The following is a 19,113-nucleotide window of genomic DNA, read 5'->3' as shown; positions in this document are numbered from 1 at the left end:
ACAGAATAGTCACCTGAAAAATGTCTAGACTGTTTCCTGATTCATTTAATGCTATCTTCATTGAAAAAAAACTGCTTTTCTTTCATAAATAAAGACATTTCTAAGTGATCCCAAACTTTTGAATGGTAGTGTTGATTTATTTCTGGTGTTTTATTCTTTATTATCCCCCGCATCCACGAAGTGGAAAAGGGGGATATAGGTTTGGCCTCCGTCCGTCCGTCCGTCCGTCCGTGCTTCCGTGCGTCCGTCCGTCCGTCCGACATGAAGGGGACAACTTTTCTTGGAAACTATTACAGCTAGGATTACGAAATTTAGTGTGTAGCTTCACACCACGGACACCTTGACCAAGTTCGAAAATGAGATCTGTTCGATAATATTTAACAGAGTTATGGCCCTTGATCACTATTTTGGATATACCGGGCTTTGCAAAAGTTCTGTTAACGGTTTCATGATCTTTGGAGACGTTTACATGTCGGAGTGAAAAATTCCATTAAACAAACTGAAAGTTCTACCTTATAGGCAGGTGTCATTAACACAAATTTGTTCTCCGGTGAAGTTGTATCAAAATGGAAGTCAAAAGAGTTGAGATATCTGCTCTCCTTCATGCTGGCCACAACAAGTCTGACAGAGCCAAGCAGCTGAACATCAGCCGGATGACCGTCCACAGAGTCGCGGAGAGGCTCAAGAATGGTGAAGATCTTTCAGATGATCTTTCGAGAATGGTGAAGACCTGAAAGATCTTCTCCATTCTTTAGCCTCTCTGCGACTCTGTGGACGGTCATCCAGCTGATGTTCAGCACGAAGGAGAGCAGATATCTCAACTCTTTTGACTTCCATCTTGATACAACTTCACCGGAGAAAATAATTGTATTAAGGACACCTGCCTATAAGGTAGAACTTTCAGTTTATTTAATGGAATTTTTCACTCCGACATGTAAACGTCTCTAAAGATCATGAAACCGAGTGTAACAGAACTTTTGCAAAGCCCGGTAGACTCATAGACATCACGTCGCGGGGGATATTGATGACCGTGTCGTCTTGTTCTTATTGTTTCAGTCTGAAACAGGTGCTCAGTGCATTTCACTGTACATTATACTATGTATAATTGTGTCTGTGATAAATAGGTCTTGAATCTTATAGCTAAGCCTAATAGTCAAACTTTTCCTAAAACCACCTACATTCAGATAAAAACATACTCCCTGCTAATTCCAAGCTTTCATGTTCCAAGAATGAAACCTTCAACAGAAGCAGCGTTTCCTTTTCATCCATGTCCTCATCATCTATCAAACTGAGCTCCAGAGACCACAGGACATCACAGGAGGGATTCTGGGTGTACTTACTGAAAGAGCAGCTATCGATGATTGACTTACTTATTAATCGCTTTTCTCATGTAAAGTCATGTTCTCTGTAAATACTGCTGATGGTGTGGGGATTTGACCTCTGACATGTTGCTGAGAATGTGGTGATGTCATTCCTGCATCACATGCAGGACTCAACAACGCAGCACGACACCCCAACACTAAAAGAAAAACAATGAGCCTGCATTTGTTATATAGAAGTTTATTTACTGTTGACTTTCATGTAAAAATAGTTGTAAAGCAGATGTATCCATTGAGGTATTTTATAACATTTGAAGTAAAAGCAATACTTTTAAGTAAATTACTAAAGATACACTAATTGAAGCTTGTGTTGAACATTGTGTACATAAACGGTTTCATGCTACAGCAGTGTGGCAGAGCGGACAGCAGTTGTATTTGCTGATCTCCTGCTCTAGAGCGCAGTGCTTGCATACGCTGCACATCCAAAACTGGTACTCCTGGATCGGCAGACCTGTCACAATGCATGTGGGCAATTTTCCCTCCATCCTAAAAAAACAACAAACAAACAGATTTAGTTTAAAGTCATTTCAGAAAATACTTTTTGCAGCTTTTAAAAACAAAATTACAAAGTGCTTCCAACAGAGGCCTGTTAGCAAAATGTGCACATACTCAGTCTCAGGTTCTGGTGATTGCAGCTAACAGTTAATTGCTTTCTGAGTATTTGTACTAGTTGACGTTTGAAATATACCATTGTTCATTTGTGTTTAGGAGTCACTTGTGGAAAACAAGACATTTTGGCACCTGTGGCAGCCAGCTTCACAAAATAGCCTTTAAACACATAAAAATGACACAACCAAATTTTTTTAGGAAACAAACATTTAAAAAAAAGTTCTCAAAGCTATTTTTGTGAAAGCCTCCCAAAACTTGACAGTGTAACTGTGCAGCTCAGGGGACCAGAACCAGTGTCTCATCAGTAGATAAACACAGTGGAGGATTCACCCCTCTGAGGACCTGTCCAGCTCCAGCATACGGCTGTCCTTCGGGGTATGCTTGGTAAAGATCTCCAGGGCCAGGTCGTCATAAAGCTGCCGCTGCTCGGGGTCCAGACTCTCCAGGGATTCCAGTTTGATGAAGGCTTGTGAACATGTGCCAAAAGCTCGGTTGGCTGCGGAACAAATGGCAAGCAGAGAATAGATCTCCACTGCAGGGATGACGTCCTCATACTCGCGCAGGTGAAGAGCTGTGAAAACCAGATAAACAGGCAAAGTAAGAATTCCACTCTGGCTCATTCTAGGATGCCGGGTAACCTGACTTCAGTTTCAGCTATAAAATGACTTTTGAAGAAAAAAAAGGACAGAATGTCTAAGTTATGCCATGTGACTGCCTTATTAAATAAAAAAAATATGAAACACAAAACCTGCTCTCATTGCACTCTGAACCTCAACAGAACAAAGACTCTCCAGAGTGGAAACAAGTTGGTTTATTCGATTATTAATCAACTATTTTTATACTGAAGCTCAGACTGGACTGCCAACCATTGCTATGGGTTTCTACTAAAGAGAGAAGAAGGATTAATATTTGGGACAGTCAGAATTTTTCATCTTTTCTATCAAATAATCTTTTAAAGATAATTTCAAACTGATCTAGCCACATCACAATACTTTTCTGGGGTAATTTCCCTTTCTGTTTACGCTTAAAGGTTTGCTTTGCATACATCTTACATGCAACGAAAATCCAATTTTGCTGACGTCATGTTTTGCGCAGGCTTGTATATGTAAATACATCATTTATGTAGCCCCATATATGCTGAAATACTGTTCATAGCATGTCCGGAAAAAGCTTCATTCAGCTCCACGTCAAGCTCTATAAGGGTCAACACAAGTGACGATGACTTAAGACCAGATATGAAGGTGATTTTGCATTCAATTTAATGTCTTATTTGCCATTTATGAGTCTCATCTAATTTTCTTACAAATCCACAATCTTCATTTAGGTATTTGCTTTCTCCTCTGCCAGTTAGTTATGGCAGAGTAAATAAACAAATACAGAGTAAAACAATCTTTACTACTGAGTTATCAAAAAGATGTAACATTATCAACATTAAGTGGAAAACTGCAAAAGCTGAGCTGCCTCACAGCTTGAAGATCACTACTTCACGTTCTCTGCTGAATGACTAACTACTGGACTACAATCAGTTGTATATGACTTATTAATGCACTGTAGTGTTGTGATTCGGTACCTGTGCGCATGGCATTCTCCATGTACCCGCCATACAGCTGCCTTTGAGCAAGCAGGAAGAAGTGATACGCCTCTGCTCCACGCCAGGCGTTGTCCACGATACGATTGTCTGAAGATGTTGCATCTTCCTCAAGCAGCCCAGCAAGTGCAAATGTTGCCTAATTACAGCAAATGATACATACAAAGATATGTATACTAAATTGAGCATGGTACAGTAAATGATGAATCTCTATGCATTTAAAGTACAATTTGTATTGGAAAATGGGAAGCATTAGGTTTAGAACATGATGTGTGTATGCTGTAAGGTCCTCTGCAGTATTTTACCTCAGACTTCTTTCCTTTGGCTTTGCTCTGCTGTGACGTTTTCACCTGCTCATGGTAATTTTCAACAAGATGAGCTGCCAGTACATAAAGCTTCTTCACCCTCAGAGGTCGGGTCCTTTTCTTTGCCTCCTCATCTGCTATCTGCAAGCAAGAGCCACTGTCACACTTCATTGCACTTAATTTTCAGTGAATAACACTTTCCCCTACTCAATAACCCGTCATTATGAAGTGAAAACATGTTTTTAGAAATGTTCACAAATTTATTATAGATCAGAAACTGATGTCTGTTATTTTCCAGAGTATTCACACTCTTAATTCAGCACTTTCTAGAGCCCCCCTTTGGCAGCAGTTACAGCTTCATTTTATTGAATGTCTGGATTTCTGCCCAGAGAGTTCAGTTCTCGTCTCATCAGATCAGAGAATCTTTTCCCTCAGGCTCTCACAGTCCTTCAAAATGCTCCTAAAGAGCTGCCACATGGTGGAAACTACCTATAGCAGTTTCCATCTAGCTGTTCTGCCATAAACACCTGATTGATGGAATGACACTGAGATGGTCATCCTTTCACAGCAGGGTCTCATATCTCACAATTACCGGGAAAACTCAAGCTAGGCATGTAAGATCTGGAATGGAGCCGATCCAGGCAATTTTTAACTCATCAGTATGGTAAGAAGCATAAGCCTAATCCTGTCTATGTCCGTTGTCATTTAACAGCCATTAATTTAAAAGAAGGAGAAATGAAGCATTATCAACCAATAACTGATTTGTTTTGTAAAATAGGAACACTATCCTGGTAGATACCTGCTTTAATTGAATATACACTATCATTCAGAAATTTGGGGTCACCTAGGCAATTTCATGTATTCCACCACTGTGGACTTTATCTGTCGGAAATCATACAATGGCTGAGCAGCCTTGGCAGAGTACTGCGCTCTCTGAGTGCTTTTCTTGTGAATTTAATGTTATCTTCATTGGAAAAAAGTGCTTTTGTTTCAAAAATAAGGACATTTCTAAGCGACCCCAAACTTTTAAACGGTAGTGTATGTGTGCTGGCCAGAGGTCATTAAGCATCAGAGGAGACTTAGTCACGGTACCCTTGTACTAGCTAAAGTCCCACAGAGCTCTCTGCTTGTCAACATGGGAGCATATGCCTCCAATGGTCACCACAATACCTTAAACATGAGTTTGGCAGCATCAAGAAAATGGTGAGCTTTCCGATACAGTTCCACCGCCTCGAGAGTTTTATTCTTCTCAAGAAGATGTGAAGCGTATTTGGAGAGAAGAGGTTTAATTTCCTTCATGTTGTGGGTCCTGGCCAGTTCCACTGCTTTGTTCCACTGTGAGAAAACAGCCATTCAAAAATAAAATTACAAAATCATTTCAACAGCTTTTTAATTACAATATTTGTCCAAATAATCTGATCAGTGTAAATCAGTAAAGGTCAGCATTTAAAAATGCAATCTTTACCTGAATTTAGTTTTCAGGGAAAATCAGTTTTTAGCTAAATCTGTTTTATGCCCCCCCCCAAAAAACAAAAAACAAAAAAAACAACAACACAAAAGCCAGTTGTGGCTAAACATTTCCACTATTAGGAAAGCTAAGATTTTCTCTTTCTTTGAGGCCGTCCTGAACAAAGAACAGCAAAACACTTTTTCTTTAGCCAAATGTTCACATTGGACATGTAGTCTGAGGGCAGTATTCACACCCCAGAGCGAAATATCACTCCGGAAAAGGAGTGAGTGGGAGGACAGCAGGTGCCACCTTGACTGCAGTATCAGACGGTGTGCTGGATCTAAAGATGACTGAGGGAAGGCTGTGTGTGTTCAGAGTGCTGCTCAGAAACTCTGGCGCCGTAGTTTTTCCGTCTATCTCTCACCTGGTTCAGATGGACACATGTATCAACGGCAGATTTGGGCTGGTTGCACTTAAGGTAGGCGTTCACAGCCTGCTCACACATGCCCACAGTGGCAAACATCTGTCCAATCTCCTACAATGGAAAAGAGTGACTTTATTTAGGACTACAGATTCAGAGTCAATGATGACATGAAGGGATGAAAAAAATATCATGCTTAGCAAAAAACTAAACATCTGACTCACCGGCAACAGTTTATGATTCTCTGGCAGAAGAGCAGTCAGCTTTTCAAGGCCATCATAGTCCTCTAACATGTAGTAGCATTCTGCCAGCCTCTCCTGGTTACGGCCCTGAATGTAGTACTGCACTGCATTGACCCTTGAAAAGGAAAATCATATTTAAAAGCTACAGTGAGACCAATAAATTATCTCTTTTGTAGAATAACAGTCACATTCCCATAACTAGTTCCCCAATCTACATTAGCTGTGAAGTGATCCCTCCTTAATGTTCTTTCGAAATAAGCGATTGGGGGATAAAATACATTCTGTTCTCTGCAAAAATGCATTTCAAAGTGACATTAATACGAGGACATGGATGTGGCAGCGTTACTAGTCAATTATTAGTCTGTTATTACTGTCAAGTACTAGACTGCTTGCTGAAATACTGCCCTGCAATGTTTTTTCCCCAAAAATAAATGTATTTTGTACATCATTACACAGGCAAACTTATACTTTAAGTCTACATTGTTTCTATACTAACTACACAAACCAGAGAAAGAAAACAAAAACTCAGTACCACTTTTGTCTATCAGCAAAGTAGTCTCCGATTGCATTGTAAGCCTGTTCGAGCAGAGCATCATCACAGTCCCCAGAACCAGTTTTGAGCAGCTGCAGCACCTTGAACCAGTCTCCCAACTTGATCCTGAGGCTGATGGCAAGGTCCCTACAGAGACACACAAATCCATAGTCCACCATCACATCTAAAGAACAGATGCACGCTATAGGATGAAACTAACACAGGAAATGAAAAATTGAATTAAGGACAACATGAGGCTCATCGTACCTGCGATCCATATCCAGGTACATGCGGTCAGCTTCCTCAAACCTGCCAAAGTAAGCTGCCACTTCTGCCTGTTTCATGGGTTCACTCTGCAGATTGCCCAGGCGCTTCACAAACTCAATGCCCTGGTAGTCCTTGCAGCGGACAAAAGCCTGCTCAGCCGTCTTTAGATCCAGTTTCTGGAGGGCTGCCTCAGCCAGCAGTCGCCTAGAAGGTTCGTAATGGAAAGAGAAGGAGAGAGAGCGGTAGTTATTTAGTTAGTATGTTAGTTAGTTAGGTAGTATAACAATGGCTGTATTTGTATATACCAGGCCAAAAGTTTGGAAGCAACTTCAAGTTTCTGTTCACACTGTCTTTCTCAAAAACCAGTATGAATTCTATGGATTTCGGGATTATTTACTGCAGGATCAGACTTTGCTTCATTGACATGCACCATTTTCCCTCATTTTACCTTTAGGTATACATTTAAGTCACCAGACAATTGCTGAATGAATGTAAACAAAAGAAAAGAAGGGCTTTTAGAATTGAGAAGATTTGCAATAGTCACAAGAGTGCAAAAGTTAAAAAAAAAAAAAATCAAATTTTGCATTATTCACTTAAGCTCTTTGACTTTTGAGACCTTCCCTACAAAAACCTCAATGAATCTCAACTGTGTCCATATCTTTACAACTACCACAGAAATCGATAGAAAGAAACAGCAGAGTAAAGAAACAAGAGCATAGATACAAATATTTGATAATTATAGTTTTGGCTGGTAGTGTACATTACTACATCCAATCAGTTTAATTTAGATTTAAACTGGAATGAAGTTACTTGTAATAAAACTCAATAATTCTAGTACTTTATGCAGTCTGAAGTGAGCATAAAGACTATCTTCATGTCCTGGACTGTATCTGACAGCTAGAACAGGAAGAGAAACTTTGTTGATGCTGCCGGATTTTGAGGAATCCTGCAAGAAATGACATCAGCCAGAGAACACACAGCAGCAACAGTGATTACACTGCTGCTTTAAGGCATATATCTATGTACACTATGATTTTGAATTAACAGATATACCTTGTCAAGAGTAAATTTCTGGAATTACTTGTCTTCCTAATGTGTTTGAGACCATCAGTTGTGTTGTGCAGAGGTAGGTTAGTACACAGTGGATAGCTGTATTTGACAACTGCTGTAATCCATAGTATGGCAAGAGCCAATCAATTCAGTCAAGAGAAACGATAGTCTATCATTACTTTAGGACATTAAAGTCAGTCCAAAATTTCAAGAACTTTGAATGTATCCCCTAGTGCAGTCACAAACACCATCAAACAATACGACAAAACTGGCTCACGAGGACCGCCCCAGAAAAAGGAAGACCTGCTGAGGATAAGTTCATCTGAGTCACCAGCCTCAGAAATCGCAAGTAAACAGCACCTTAGATTAGAGCCCAGATAAATACCACACAGAGCTCTAGTAGCAGACACATCTCTACATCAACAGTTCAGCAGAGACTGTGTGAATCAGGCCTTTGTGGTGGAACTGCTGCAAAGAAATCACTATTGACGATGAATAAAAAGAAGAGATCTGTTTGGGCCAAGAAACACAAGGAATGGACATTAGACCAGTAGAAATCTGTGCTTTGGTCTGATGAGTCCAAATTTGAGATCTTTGGTTCCACCTGCTGTTTCTTTATGTGACGCATAAAACATGATGGATGGTCTCTACATGCATGGTTCCCACCGTGAAGCATGGAGGAGGAGGTGTGATGGTGTGGGGGCCTTTGATGGTGACACTGTTGGGAATTTATTCAAATCTGAAGACACACCGAACCAGCATGTCTACCACAGAATCCTGCAATGACATGACATCCCATCCGGTTTGTGTTTAGCTGGACCATCATTTATTTTTCAACAGGACAATGACCCCAAACACTTCTCCAGGCTGTGTAAGGGCTATTGGACCTAGAAGGAAAGTGGTGGAGTGCTGCATCTGATGACCTGGCCTCCACAATCACTCAACCACAGCCCAATCCAGAGGGTTTGGGATGAGATGGATGAAGAGTGAAGGCAAAAGGGTCAACAAGTGCTCAGCATCTCTGGGAACTCCATCAAGACTGTTGGAAAACCATTTCAGGTGACGACCTCTTGAATGTCATCCAGAGAAAGCCAAGAGTGTGCAAAGCAGTGATCAAAGCAAAGGGTGGAAATTTTGAGGAATCTAAAATACAAAAAATGTTTTGACTTATTTCACACTTTTTTGCTTACTACATAATTCCATGTGTGTTCATTCATAGTTTTGATGTATACAGTATTAATGTACAATGTACAAAATAATTAAATTAAATTAAATAAAAACCACTGAATGAGAAAGTGTGTCCAAACTTTTGACTGGTACTGTACATATATTTATACTGAGATGGACAGCAGTAGCTTCTTACAGCAGCTACTGACAAAGTTCTTTGTAAAGTTTAGAATTTCATCTCTTAACAAATCTAATGTACAAACATTTCATGTAAGGAAATTTGGATTTTAGTGATTTGTACTACTAATAATATGTATTCCACATATATCAGGTTCATGAAAAACTTTGTTTTTAGATGAAAGATAAACTGTGTAGCAAAACACCTAAAAAAAACAACCGAGAAACTGAGTGTGTATTGGTAGTGTGAGCTGCTGGAGAAACAAACTTCAGCAACAGAATGTATGAGTAAGCATTCAGCACTGTACCAATAAATGAATACAAAAAAATTGTTGACAAGGAAAAAGCAGCTTGAACACAAAAAAAAAACAAAAAAACAAAATAAGCACAGGGGCATGTTTTAGATTTACCAAAGTCTTGGGTGAGGATTGTCTTCAATGAACTGTGAAGCGTCTTCAATGCCCACTTTTTCAATCAGTGTGCGGCTGTCTCTCAGAGAGCGGATTTCAAAGTTGATGAGGTTGTCTTTGTTTGGCCTGTCTGGATCCTGTAAAGTAACATCCCTTAACATGTTCACTCCACATATACCTTTAATGGTTCTAGTCACATGAAGAGCCTTTCTTCATGTCTGGTAACAATATAAAAGGATCAATTTGCATTTTCTTTCACGTGCTGAGTGTTAATCAATGTAGAGATAACGGATATGTGAACATAATTTTTAAACACAGTCAGTCTTCCTACTTTATGATATATAAAACAAAAATAAATTAAAAATGGAATATAAAAGTTAACAAAATAAGTATACTGAAATTGAAATCCTTACTTTTGTCATTTTTAAATATCAGTACAATTGTGTCTGGGCTTCATGCAACTACAAAACAACTTTATTTAAAAGTTTACCTTCATGATTTCATCAAGCAAGACAGATTTGATTTCCAGGTCCTCGAAGTTGCAGATGTATCCAGATGTTTGGATGGGTTCCTGTTTTGTAAAATACAATAAATAACTGCAACAATCTAATGAAGAATGAGGGAAGTTTACTTACTAATAATATGTGCTGTAAATCAGATGCGTTTCTAGATTGCTCACCTCTGGGTCTAGGTTCCTAAACACGTACATCCTGGTCTTCTCCATCATGGCAAACAGATCAGGGTTGTCATTCGCCCACTTCATGTCCCAAACATCTTTGCGCTCAAACTTGGATGGATCCCCTGCAGATGCCTGGTTTCCTGTCCTGTCATCTGTGGCCGCACGAACCTCCAGGTCCAACAAAGTCAACACACCTGCGATGTCGATTATGGCCAGACGACTACAGACAGTAATGATTCCATGTGACAGCAATTCCAGTGATAAAATCCGAAATCCAACAGATCTATTTTAACAGACTGTATTTGAGCTGATAAACAAAGGATATCTCTACATTACCACTTTCTGTTAGACCAAAAACAACAGCTAATGCCTACCTGGAATTGCAGTTCAAGGAGAGATAATAGGCTCTGTTGTTCAAAGTGTATTTCTGGATGAGAACAACATTTGGAAGGCTGTATCTGTGGATGGTACCAGACTCACGACCCTGAAAGAAAAGACATTTTTACGTTAGTCTTGATGCCACAGTATGATTTCATATTCTCCCATAAAAACAGGAGTGTACCTACCACAATCAGGGTCTTATCTGTTGCTGTAATGCAGCAGATTGGATCTCGAGTGGCCTGAAAATAAACGGAAACACACACTGTATTTTTACAAAAATGTCATCAGTATATTTGGAATTTCTCAAACTTATTGCAAGACTTATATTTTCAAAGAAATGACTGAGACAGACTGGTTGAGTGAGCAACATCCTGTGAAAGGACATTGTATTTGAATGCAATTATTTGAGAAAAAAAATTGAAATCAAACAATTTGTTAACAAAACCACACGCTCTACTGCCTTATAAATGCCTTAGAAGTGTATCTGTAGTCTTTTTGATTCTGGGCATAGCATGTGCAAGACAAGAGATCACAATGTTTCTTACTGTGAAGGCTTTAGCAAAATCTGGACCACTGTCTCCGGTTCCAGATGGACTGCTGTCAATGTGATAGACCCTAGAGGGGCAGGAAGTGAGAGCACGTGAAAAAGAGCCAGAGGCACAGGCAGACAGAAAAACAGTTGTTTGTTGCCCCAAGTTGACCTGTGGTCCAGGTGCTAGGACAGCACTGGCAGAACATTGGGTCATTCCCAGCCTGTCTGGAACCTCAGTGGCATTTGATTTAGATCAATGAATCCCTTTCATTGTGCTGTCAGTGTAACAGTGAGTCACTGTAACAGTGAGTCAATAAACCTGAGGCTTCATTCACTGACTCACAGAATCTAGCACGGAGGTGATCTTGCTTTCCTGTAACTTTCCATGGTCTGCTTGATATGGCCTGCAAGTCTTGACAATGGTAATCCATCTCCCTGCTCACGTTCTCCCTGTCTACCTTTGGTATATAACCGTAAAGTGCTTATGTAATCCAGCTTAAAGTTTTACTCTGCTGTAAATGTTATACATATTGCTGGAAAAAAAAACCTCACCTTTCCCTTCCCTCCTTCTTTGTTCTGGTCACTTGGTTGATCTCCAGGGCAGTCAGTTTCTTTGCCACTCTGTACTGCCACAAGTAGAAAGCTTCTTTGGATGCAGCGATGACATGCGTCTTGGTCATGGTGACAAATATCGGATCTAAAAAAACAAACAGATTTAATCACAATGATCTGTGTAGGGTGTATCATTTTGTGTCACTTGGGGCTAAATAAAGGTCACAAATAAATGTGGGACACAGTTTGACTTTGCCTGTTTGAACCAAAAAGTCATCATAAGGTCACCAGAGGAGACACATCCAAATGGTACGCACTTCTCTCTTTTAGTGTTTACCAAGTTGGGATACCTGAAGTCTGTCCAGACCACTGAGCCGGTCAAAGCTGCAGACATTTGATGGCGTCTCGCCATAACAGAATGCTGAATATCTGTGCAATATAATAACAGCCAGTACTCACTGCTATAGGAAACTACGTAAGCCCATGAAGGAACCGTGCGCAGCAGGAGGCAGGATGCCAGCTACAATGTCTCCATACACATGGTGTGATCTCTCACACTGGCTTGAAGAAATACACCAGCCTCATGCTAAACCTGGACTTTGATCATTCCACTGCTGTACCACAAGTTTATTACCACATTCACTGTATGCGAGTTACCAGGGCACATATGAGAAACTATCAGTTCAGCTTATTATGTTCTCTTGAAAATGCAAATCCAGAGGCATTACAAGGTGGATTTTTCTCTCTTTACTACACTTAACTCACCAATCTCAATGTATTTTGAGTCCAGTGGAGTTCCGATGGAGTTGCACAGAATCAGGACATACTGAAAGACACACAGCAGAGCGACATTATTCTGAAGGTCTAAGTATACTGTGTGTCAAAACAAATAGTCCTCTTTTGGGGTGTGAGGTTTTAAATTGTACGTTACCCTTGCATGACTCCCAGACTCTAACTCAGCATCCTCCTGTGAGGCAAAGCATTAAAAAACAAGAGGCAAGACAGCAGAGAAACATTTGTGATCCTTGCTATTTCAGATCACTCTATAGTCACTGTTTACTGCATCTTCCTTACTGCATTTCTGCCCTGCTACTCAGCGGGGTAAGACTTAGTACAAAGCTTTAAAACCAATTAACAAGCCATATAGTGCAGTAACATATGTGTCAAGTCAGTCTGCAATGTTTCATAAACACTACAGATCCTTTTTTGGGCCATCATCTCACTGTTAGGATGTAATCTGTCAGAGTTCATACCTGAGGTTGGGTGTCGTCTGCTTTGCTGGCCAGGATGCAGAAGTCTCCCGATGTAGTGATTGACATCAAGCTCTTGACATATTTCACAAACTTCTCATTGTTTTTGGTGTCCCAGAATACCACACAGTACTCTTGCCGCTCTGGCTTTGTGTAGGCGTACACCACTGTGCTGCAACAGTAGCCCCACTGTTAAGAGACATGAAAAGGCTGGTAAGATTCACCTAAGCCCTGAGGGAGGCATGTGCTCACTGACAATTTAGTTCCTCACCACTAAATCCATATCTTCCTCAAATGGACAAGAAATTAGATTGTGACAAAGCTTTCTTAGGCTTCTTCTCTGATTTATTTCTACAGTTATTTTATGAATCCCCCAAACCATTTAATACTATAAATGGATGATTCTAGGTAAATTCCAGTTACAAAAAAGTCTGTGGCTAATGAAAGCAGCATGCACTCACAGATGTATGCACTGCGTGTGACAGCAAAATTGCTGCAAGGTGTTGTTTTAGACTCAGAGCGGGGAGAATTAATGTCACAACTGTTAATCTGCCCTGATGAAGACTGCATATTTGAAACTGGACAACATGCTTTAACATTCTCAATGGGTTATCTAATAGAGTTTAAAGACTGTTTCTTTCCTTGAAGTATCTTTGTGGCTTTGCAGTATGAGTCACAGGTGTTGGCATTTACCTTATAATCTGGCCTTATGTTGGCAAAATAGATGTAGGAGTCCACAGCCAGGCCGATTCGCAGCCCTCCTCCCTCCCAGGCAACTCCTGACATCTGCTTCCCGGGAACTTTGAGAGTTCTCAGATGCTGTGTAAACACAGAAGATCATTAACAAAGTACAGTTTCACTTTGTTAACCATCCTGCAGCATTTTTAGAGCCAAGCTGGAGTTAGTGTGGGATTTAGGTGTGTAAGCTTGTTAGATACAGAATTGCCATAGCTGAAAACTTAAGTGTGTAGAAAAGATGAAAGCTCCAGCAACCAACCGGACTATGTAGACTAGAGTTTTAGTAACGGGTCATCGCAGTGATCGTCAATATCTTTACTTGTAATTTGAAAAGCAAGAACGCAAACACAAGTGTGGTGCTGAAGCAAATTGTATTGCTCAGATATTCAGATCTATTACATTACTACTTACTAGGATCATTAATCGAGAGTTAAGTAGTAAACTATGCTTATTTTTTATAATTAGAGATAATAATAACTAAACTGAATCATCTCTCTCACACACACACCTCTGTTCTGGCTGTAATCACTCACAGGTATGAGGAGTTTAAGCCTGACGGGTTACTTCCTCTTTTCAGTTGCTTTGTGTTGAAATGATTGCAGCAAACAGAATGCACACTTCTGCTGCTATGCCTAATTTCTTTTGTGCACTTCTTTTCTTTTTCTTTCAAACATTTTTTTAAACTCAGATGGGAACGGTCACCTTACTTTGAATGAAATTTTCAGGGAAGACCAGAAATGGTACGAGGACCACCTGATTAGATTTTGGCAGAGATGCTGCTTATAGTCTGGATCCACTGATTGTTAAAGATTTCTGTGTCATTGTGAGATAGCAGCATGGTGCCACTGTAACTATGAAAACAAGCAAACGCAACGTCAGCTGTCTGTTTACGATCACATGATTGTGATCCTACTACAAACTGACCGCTGCGGACTACGACTTTTTAAAAGATTTCATCCGTTGGAAATAATACGATTGAGCAGCCTTGACGGAGTACTGCCCTCTCTGAGTGCTTTTTTCTTTTTGAAATGCAGAATATCATTGACAAAGATAGGTGTCCTGTTTTGAAATCATGCTGGCAGGATTTTTTGCATCCAGGGACACTTAGTTCCACTGTCCTACCGTCTACAAAGGTTAAATTACAGGTTGACAAGGAAAATGTGATGCACAAAAATCCTAAATGTCTGTATGTTGTAGACAGTTCTTCTGCTTCTTTTCAGTCCTGCAATCTGCCAGTATGAAACACAGACAAACAGACATAATATTTTATTCAGTTTGTGTGTAATTTACTTCAGGTTTTACTATCTTGTAATTGGACCAGCTTTCTTTCAGGCCACACAGAGGTAGATTAGTAAAGGAAATGTGTGTGCATTTCTGTGAGAGAGACCATAAAGGACAAACTAGTCTAGTAGAGTGAGAGTGTGTGTTTATTCCTGCAGAGCAAAATCTTCTTTATCGATTAAGGCACATCGATGGTGTGCACTTTCCTCAGAGATGGAGTTGTTCTGTTGTTATTGCAGTTTGGCAGATTACTGTGAGGATTACTGATTAGTACTAAACAGTACCACTTACAGAACAAGTCGAGACAGACTAATAGTCTAAAGCATAAATGACTGCTCAGATATATATAAATCACAACAAGGCACCACACTGTTCAGTCCAAATAGTAAATTTCACCTGAAGAGCAACTTGCAGTTAAGAAGCTTAACAACTATTTGACAACGTGCTGAGATTTCTTTCTTTCAAACTTCAGATCCCAACATACATATATTTTCAACTGCAAGCTGTTTCATTTTTAAATGGAAAAAAAAAACTGCTGATAAATGTCAGGAGTGAAATGTATATTAATAATATAATTTCAACCCTCTGAAGCACAAGCTCACCTCTCCAAATGGCGTGTAGAACTGCACCACGTTGAACTCTTTCTCCATATTTGAGGTTCTGAGGGAACCTGCCACTGCCAGCACACTGCCACAATGGTTCCACTGGATACTGACCACATTCATCAACGTGTCTATACACACCGGGTCTGCAGAGAAAAGCAGGAGCACAGAGCAGCACCATTAGCAAATATCAAATGTTAGCTAGAAAATAAGTCTAAGCATGAAACCATACTGCAATGTCTGAAAGGATTTCTGGTTGCTTACTTTCATCATTCTCATAACGCATGATCTGGCACCTTCCATTGTCAAAACAGATGGCAAGACATGGGCAGTCGGGCTCAACGTAACCCCCAGTTCCTGCATACCAGTGGATACCAGCTATACTCACAGCTCCACTCACATTGCTGAGACAGCTGATAGTCATTTTCATCTGAAACACAACACACAATATAACAAATCACTTAGACAGTTGTTTAATAAATAAGCACCAGCTAAATTATTCTTAATTTTATTTTTCCTGTGGATGCATGGTGGAAACACATGGCAGCGATGACCAACTTAAGAATCTACAAAGTCAGAAATGCTCATACCCTCCTCACACAGCTGCGGCTGGTATCCACAGTATTTTGTAAACCACAAACAAGATCATGGCCATCAAAGTAAATAGTTTGTCCTAATATAGTTCTTCTCAAAGCCACCAATTTTGTGCATGAAGTGCCCAGCAAACCCATAACCATATAAATATCTGCACAGTACTGCACTCTCACATTGCACCATGTGCTTGGAGTCATGAAAACAGCAGCCTATGACTTAAGAAACTATGTAGCACAACATGGGCACATGCAAACTGTTCGGGCATATCTGTTTCACTTAAGCTCACAGACTTACTATAAAATTCCCTTGATTGTCATAGATCTGTACTTCTCCATTGGCCATGCCGAAGAGGAGGATCTTGCTGTCTGGCGACCACGCCACATGAGCAAGCTGGCTCCCCTTGAGCTCCTTTCCCCAGATCCGGTTTCCTACAAAAAAACAAGGCGGTTATCCTCCTGTACATGTTTATATCTGCTTGCCTAGAATGTGAACAAATCAATTTATTGATTAAAGAAAACTAAATCCTATTGTAAAGCAGCTTACCATCTACAGATCCAACAATGACTGCCCCGTCTTCATACACAATGCAGATCTTCTGGCCATCAGCATTCCAGCTCATGCTCCTCACCACTGACTTGTTCCTGTTGTTGATCATCTCCTCATACCACGCACCTACGGAAGAGACAAACACAAACTACTGTGAGAAAATACACGTTCATTACAAGACAATCTGTATTTTAGTCTGACTGCTGTAATCACCTTTGTAAAGCATCCATACAATGATGAGCCCATTCTGGTCACTGGTTGTCAGCTTTTCATATTGTTCGTTCCATGTGACCACTTGCACTGCACCTGCACATGTGGTAATCATGAAGTGTTAGATCATTTTCCTTCTGCTTGCTTTCTTAGGTCTGTCTACTGCCTGATTCAGCTTCCCTTTTGGGGACACTGCCTGTTACTAACATCCTATCAAACAGCTTTGGCAAAGGCTGAGTATAGCTTACCGCTGTGTCCCTCTAGAGTCTGGTTCATTGATAGATTACTGGGTGCAGCAAGACCTTTGAGTTTGGCATCATCTGTTGACAAGGACAGTAGACAGAGATCAGAACAGAAACAACGTTCAGCTAATTCTCAGTGAGTAAATTTATGAATAAATTTGAAGGCCAGCACTTATCTACAGACTTTGAGCATTTTAGGTAGAAAGTTAACGTCAGTACATAGTTTCTATTTGCTTTGTTATTCCTGATGTTCTTCAGATTCAGATTCAGAAAACTTTATTCATTCCAAGGGAGCAATTAGCACTGTTTATCACAGCTATGCAGGTAGGCTTGTCAAAAACATGCTGAGGTTAATTGGTAACTCTAAATAATCTGTATATGTAGCCTTGTAATAGACTGGTGACCTGTCCAGGGTGTCCCCTGTCTTTACCTTAAGTCAGCTGAGTACAGATAATGAATGGAAAGTGAGTGTACGGCAGAGGTCTCTCTAACACAGAGAAAGTACAAGCTTGTATCATTTCTAATTATAATGATTCTACATAGAGGCATCAGTAATGAGTCAAAAGGCTTATGAACATTTTCAGAAGATTTACTTCACATTGCAAGAACTGCCGTTTCACAAGCCCTCAAATCTAAATCACAATATGTAATAGTTCTGACCGTCATGAACACTCTTTTGACACATGGCTGAATGCATGGCACAAATGACATTATTCATTACAAACAGTTAAAAAACAAACAAACAAAAAACTTTTTTACAGTTTAATTTCATTTAACAAACTGATATTCTGTTGATGTAGAATATAAAAACCAGTGACAAAGCTCTCCTAATGCTAAGCAGATGAAAACATACCCAGCCCTCATCAATTTACAGTCAAGCAGCAGATGAAGGTGACATGACACTGCACTGGCCACTGAATGTGTTTAGACGACCTGTGTGAGTATTTGGGCTTTACTTTTCATGCAAAACGCATACAGTTTATGGTAAAAGCTGTAAACTCTTGGCTTCAATGTCAAAGACCCTTTAATGTAAGCTAGATATGGAATCCCCAGCTGGATTCAACAGGACTATTGCTCCATCCTCTCGACATACCTGTCTGGGTCTCAAGCTTCAGTACTCTCAGGAGCCCATCGTCTCCTCCACAGGCAATGAAGCCTTGATCTTTGTTCCAGGAGACACATTTTAGATGGATATTGTTGGGAATAGCAATCTATAAGACACAGATAACAGCCACACTGTTAACCAACGCCGTGATTTAACCCACATGTTGATGGGGTTGTCTAAACTCTCACCTTCTTGCTGAGGTAAATAAACATGATGGTGGTGACAACGTTTACGGACTGTCAGCTACACAAAGTTTTTACAGTGTACTTATCCGACTTAACATAACAGCACAGCAACCTAACGTCGGTTAGCAAACTGGTAGGCTAAAGCGAGCTAATATTTTCAGTCGACATCAAGCGGCCTCGACTTGGTGAATGTAAGCCTGTAGCGTTAGCTTAGCTAGTTAGCAGTTGGCGTTAAGAGCCTAACAACACTCAGTTACGTATTGCTAAGACGCTCATAATCTTAAAGTCTCACAAATTCAAACGCCGTCTCCAATTCTAGTAAATACGCCTAGCAAAACGATTGAAAAAACTTCAAATTCGACGTTTCATGGCTTGTGTTAGCAGACTACTGCCCAGAGGCTGGAGCTTCTCTCTGTCTCCCGTAGTAACCAAAAACCGGAAGCTTGGTGTTTGTACGAGTCTGGGAGTTGTAGTTTTTCATGCAAGCTCTGTCTGTTGGCTCTTCATTTATTTGAACTGTTTATTTGGCGAGATTTTAGAAAAAAAACTACTATATTTAACTAACAATATTGTCCCACCATGTAATTGATTAACTAAAATATATAATGATAAATACATA

At 40.1% G+C, this 19,113-nt stretch overlaps 1 protein-coding gene across 3 annotated transcripts; it reads right to left on the bottom strand.

Moving 5' to 3' along the window:
- Nucleotides 1-1,544: 1,544 nt before the first annotated feature.
- On the bottom strand, nucleotides 1,545-18,934 carry wdr35 (WD repeat domain 35). 3 transcript variants are annotated; one of them, XM_022217241.2, is made up of 28 exons: nucleotides 18,498-18,934; nucleotides 18,298-18,415; nucleotides 17,211-17,282; nucleotides 16,966-17,058; nucleotides 16,750-16,878; nucleotides 16,501-16,634; nucleotides 15,877-16,042; nucleotides 15,613-15,758; nucleotides 13,685-13,810; nucleotides 12,995-13,180; nucleotides 12,673-12,708; nucleotides 12,507-12,567; nucleotides 11,742-11,886; nucleotides 11,203-11,272; nucleotides 10,843-10,896; nucleotides 10,651-10,760; nucleotides 10,277-10,496; nucleotides 10,088-10,168; nucleotides 9,598-9,734; nucleotides 6,794-6,997; nucleotides 6,527-6,673; nucleotides 5,977-6,109; nucleotides 5,756-5,866; nucleotides 5,052-5,216; nucleotides 3,882-4,022; nucleotides 3,559-3,715; nucleotides 2,319-2,559; nucleotides 1,545-1,865 (listed from the first exon to the last, which is right to left on the bottom strand). In XM_022217241.2, the coding sequence occupies exons 1-28, from the start codon at nucleotides 18,519-18,521 to the stop codon at nucleotides 1,715-1,717; spliced, it is 3,558 nt and encodes a 1,185-aa protein (XP_022072933.2). In that variant the 5' UTR covers nucleotides 18,522-18,934; the 3' UTR covers nucleotides 1,545-1,714. The 3 variants fall into 3 exon arrangements, with proteins under 3 accessions (XP_022072933.2, XP_022072934.2, XP_022072936.2); XM_022217242.2 differs by having other exon boundaries at nucleotides 2,331-2,559; XM_022217244.2 differs by lacking the exon at nucleotides 12,673-12,708.
- Nucleotides 18,935-19,113: the final 179 nt, after the last annotated feature.

This window comes from Acanthochromis polyacanthus, chromosome 1, assembly GCF_021347895.1.
Source record: "Acanthochromis polyacanthus isolate Apoly-LR-REF ecotype Palm Island chromosome 1, KAUST_Apoly_ChrSc, whole genome shotgun sequence".
NCBI classification, from domain to species: Eukaryota; Metazoa; Chordata; class Actinopteri; family Pomacentridae; genus Acanthochromis; species Acanthochromis polyacanthus.
The sequence above is the reverse complement of the archived record's forward strand: the minus strand, read 5'-3'. Positions and strand labels throughout refer to the sequence as shown.

Excerpts from the sequence above, each read along its gene's own strand:
- wdr35 (XM_022217241.2), bottom strand. The coding sequence starts at position 18,521 with ATGTTTATTTACCTCAGCAAGAAG. Across the intron at positions 17,283-18,297 it reads GAAGCTTGAGACCCAGACAG|ATGATGCCAAACTCAAAGGT; the intron begins GTATGTCGAGAG and ends CCTTGTCAACAG. Across the intron at positions 13,181-13,684 it reads ACATAAGGCCAGATTATAAG|TGGGGCTACTGTTGCAGCAC; the intron begins GTAAATGCCAAC and ends GTCTCTTAACAG.